The sequence below is a fragment of the Platalea leucorodia genome (genome assembly GCF_965183815.1).
Source record: "Platalea leucorodia genome assembly, contig: HAP1_HAP1_SCAFFOLD_268, whole genome shotgun sequence".
Classification (NCBI taxonomy): domain Eukaryota; kingdom Metazoa; phylum Chordata; class Aves; order Pelecaniformes; family Threskiornithidae; genus Platalea; species Platalea leucorodia.
In genome coordinates, this window is record NW_028121304.1 from 81,470 (window position 1) to 84,666 (window position 3,197).

The 3,197-nt window shown below is 49.7% G+C and overlaps 1 protein-coding gene across 1 annotated transcript; it reads left to right on the plus strand.

The window, feature by feature from the left end:
- Nucleotides 1-453: 453 nt before the first annotated feature.
- On the plus strand, nucleotides 454-1,413 carry LOC309603953 (olfactory receptor 10A7-like; the record flags this gene model as incomplete). The annotated part of the gene is made up of 1 exon (XM_082338825.1): nucleotides 454-1,413. One exon carries the CDS (start codon nucleotides 454-456, stop codon nucleotides 1,411-1,413), a length of 960 nt encoding a protein of 319 aa, XP_082194951.1.
- Between the last annotated feature and the right edge of the window lie 1,784 nt (nucleotides 1,414-3,197).

Sequence of the window (3,197 nt, forward strand, 5' to 3'; positions counted from 1 at the left end):
AGCCTATGGCACAATGTGTTCCCTTAAAGGCTTTTTCACATGATGGGGCTTTTCTGTGTGGCCCATCTTTCTGTTGCTTGAAAGCAGGACTTGGCTAATGCCTATGCTGGGTACTACTGGGAAGAACTTCATGTGTCATCATCTAATGTGAGCAAATGAACATTCTCTTTTATTCCACAGAAAGAGGCGCCTCAATGCAGTAACTCATCCCTCTAATCAGAGGAGATTCTTCTAAGAAGAGCAGTTTGGGCCTCTTGAAGAACCTGTTCCTGCCCTTTCACTAGGAATGGAGCCCCTAAACCAAGTGGGAATTCAGTCAGATGAGGGAAAACCTCCATGTGGTCTCTGGCAATGACTTCTTCCCAATTCCTTTTTACAACAAACACAGAAGCGCATGCCCTTCCTCAGGTTCCCGTCCTGCCAAGTGGGGAAAAGAAGGTCCTACAGCACTTCATGGAGAAAGAGGAATGGGACAACCAGACATCACCAGTGGAGTTCCTCCTGCTGGGACTGAGTAATGTCCACAAGCTTCAGATGCCTCTCTTTCTCCTCTCTCTCATGATCTACATGGTGACTGTGTTTGTTAACATCCTCATTGTTGTGCTGGTGGTGGCAGATCGGCATCTTCACACTCCCATGTACATCTTCCTGGGGAATTTCTCCAGTGTGGCAATCTGCTGTACCTCCACTATCGTGCCCAGGCTGCTGGCCAGCTTCCTAACCAGGGACAGAACCGTTTCTGCTCAAGGCTGCATGACACAATTCTTTTTTTTTGCCTGTTGTGCAGGTACCGAGTGTTATCTGTTGGCCATCATGTCCTATGATCGGTACGTGGCCATATGCCACCCCCTGCTCTATGCCAGCCTCATGAAGCAGAAGCTCTGTTTCCAGCTGGCGGCTGGGTCTTGGCTAGCAGGATTACTAATGTCTACCGTAGTCACTGGGCTACTTTCCAACTTACACTTCTGTGGTCCCAATGCAATTGATCACTTCTTCTGTGATTTTGCCCCGTTGCTGGAGCTCGCCTGCAGTGACACCACGGTGCTTAGACTGGTTACTTTCATCATCTGCTTTCTGGATGTGGTCTTCCCCTTTGTGTTCACCTTGGTATCCTATATCTGCATCATAGTTGTGATCCTGAGGATCCCAGCCACCACGGGGAGGCAGAAGGCCTTCTCCACCTGCTCCTCTCACCTCATCATGGTCACTGTTTTCTATGGTACCCTCATCATTGTCTCTGTGATACCCAGAACAGCCTCACTGAGGCAGCTCAAGACAGTGCCATCCTTTTTCTACACCATCCTCACGCCCATGGCCAATCCACTCCTCTACAGCCTGCGGAACAGGCAAGTGAAGGGGGCTCTTGGAAATGCCCTCAGAAAGACTGTGGCCTGCATCGAGAGCTCCTACTAGTTGTGACCCGCCAGGAATAAACAGGTTGTGGTTGTGTCAACATAGTGCATATTTTGTGTACCAGGTATATCTTTAGAAGTGCAGAATCTTGGGACTGTTTAGGGAATGAGAAGCGGGAAAAGAGAATTTGTGTCTTAAGGAAACACAGGTCTGGTGTTGAAGAGTGTAAAAAACTTCCCTGGCTTTCTTCCTGCTTTAAAGTAACCACAGTTGTGATCCTGCAAGTGGGAGCTGTTGAAATGCCACACCTGCCCAGGACTGGCAGAAAACTTACTCTAAACATGCTGTTTTCTCTTCCGTTACCCAGCCAAGCTGAGGGGTGGGGGTCCTGCGTGTCTGGGATTCCTCAGGACATCTTCATATTGACAGTGAGAAGGGGGAAGTTGAATCAAGCCCTTCCACTGGACATGTCTAAATCTGAGTAGATGAATCCCATCCTTCCTGTTCTCTGGGATGTCTAGCAGAGGAGAACTGTGAAAGCTAGTCTGATAGGGCCAGCCCCGCTGGAAAAAAAAAAAAAAAAAGTAGATCCTTCTTCAGAAGAAGGGTACCTGAGCTGGGTCTCACCTTCCCAAATTTTTAACACAGAAATCATTACTTTCCATTTCTTTCCTTCTCCTAATCTGACCCCCCTCCAGCTCCCCTCCCCCAATGTAATTACTTACTTGTTTCCCACTGGCTGACTTAGATATTGCAACCTGGGTCCTCCTGTTTTCTTCTTTCTTGCAAAAGAGAGCAAGGTCATGCTCATGGGCCATGACTGAGAACATCCACCCCCAGCAGTGGGCTTTCCCCATTTCCGAGGCTGAGGCGTGCGCACAAGATAGAAATGCTCCATCACCCCTGATTTGCGCAAGGGCCTTCAGCCCTGACATACTCCCACAACACACTTATTCCTCCTCCACCCACACACATAAATCCCTTCCCACTTCCAGGCTCAAATCATGGTTGCAAGAATTTGATGCACTTCAGAAGAGGCCTTGAGCTTCTTGGATCTTCTTGGTGCTTATGGCAATGTTCCTGGTTCCCTCCAGATTTGATGGACTTCCTGTCTATAACAAGGGCTTTCTGACAAGCTTTTATGAAATGTTTGTTTTTCTGTCATTCCTGTGTGTGGAAAGAGTAGACACAGAAAAGAAAGAAATAGCCACCAAAACGGATGCTGAGTGAAGTGCCAGTAAGAACCAGGTGAGGCACCCCCCTGGCTGTGGCTTCCTGGCAAGAAGTCTGTCCTGAGAAGGGGATCCAGCCTCTGCCACTCTGGAGTGGGCAATCAGCAGTGTCCATGCCACCTGGCAGAGACTGTCTGTCCAAGCACAGTTACTGTCTTGTCAGCTTTGAGCACGAGCTTGCAAACGGTTGGCTGCAGGGGTAGTGCCTGTGGGATTATCATTGCTCCAAAAGAGCAGTCCTTCCAGGTCTTTCTTGAGCAAGAACGGGAGAGCCATTGCTGAGGATGGGCTTTGGGGCCATGTGTGCAGAGCACAATAGATGAGCAGCCCATCCCCTTAACTCCACTCAACCACTCCAGAAGGTCACAGTGACTGTGCTCTGGTTTTGATTCCCCTAAACCCTCTCTGCTAGGCAGGGGCTCAGCAGGGAAAAATCTATGGCACTGGGCAACACAATTGCCCCAGCTGTACCAGCGTGAGGACAGCATCCCTGCGTGTGGTCAAACCATCAGCCTTTGGGTTAACAGCTGAGCACGCTCACCCACCCTGCCACAGGGACCCCAGCCAGAGCTGTCCCCGGGCACGGCTTTGCTGTCAGGACAGACATCAGTG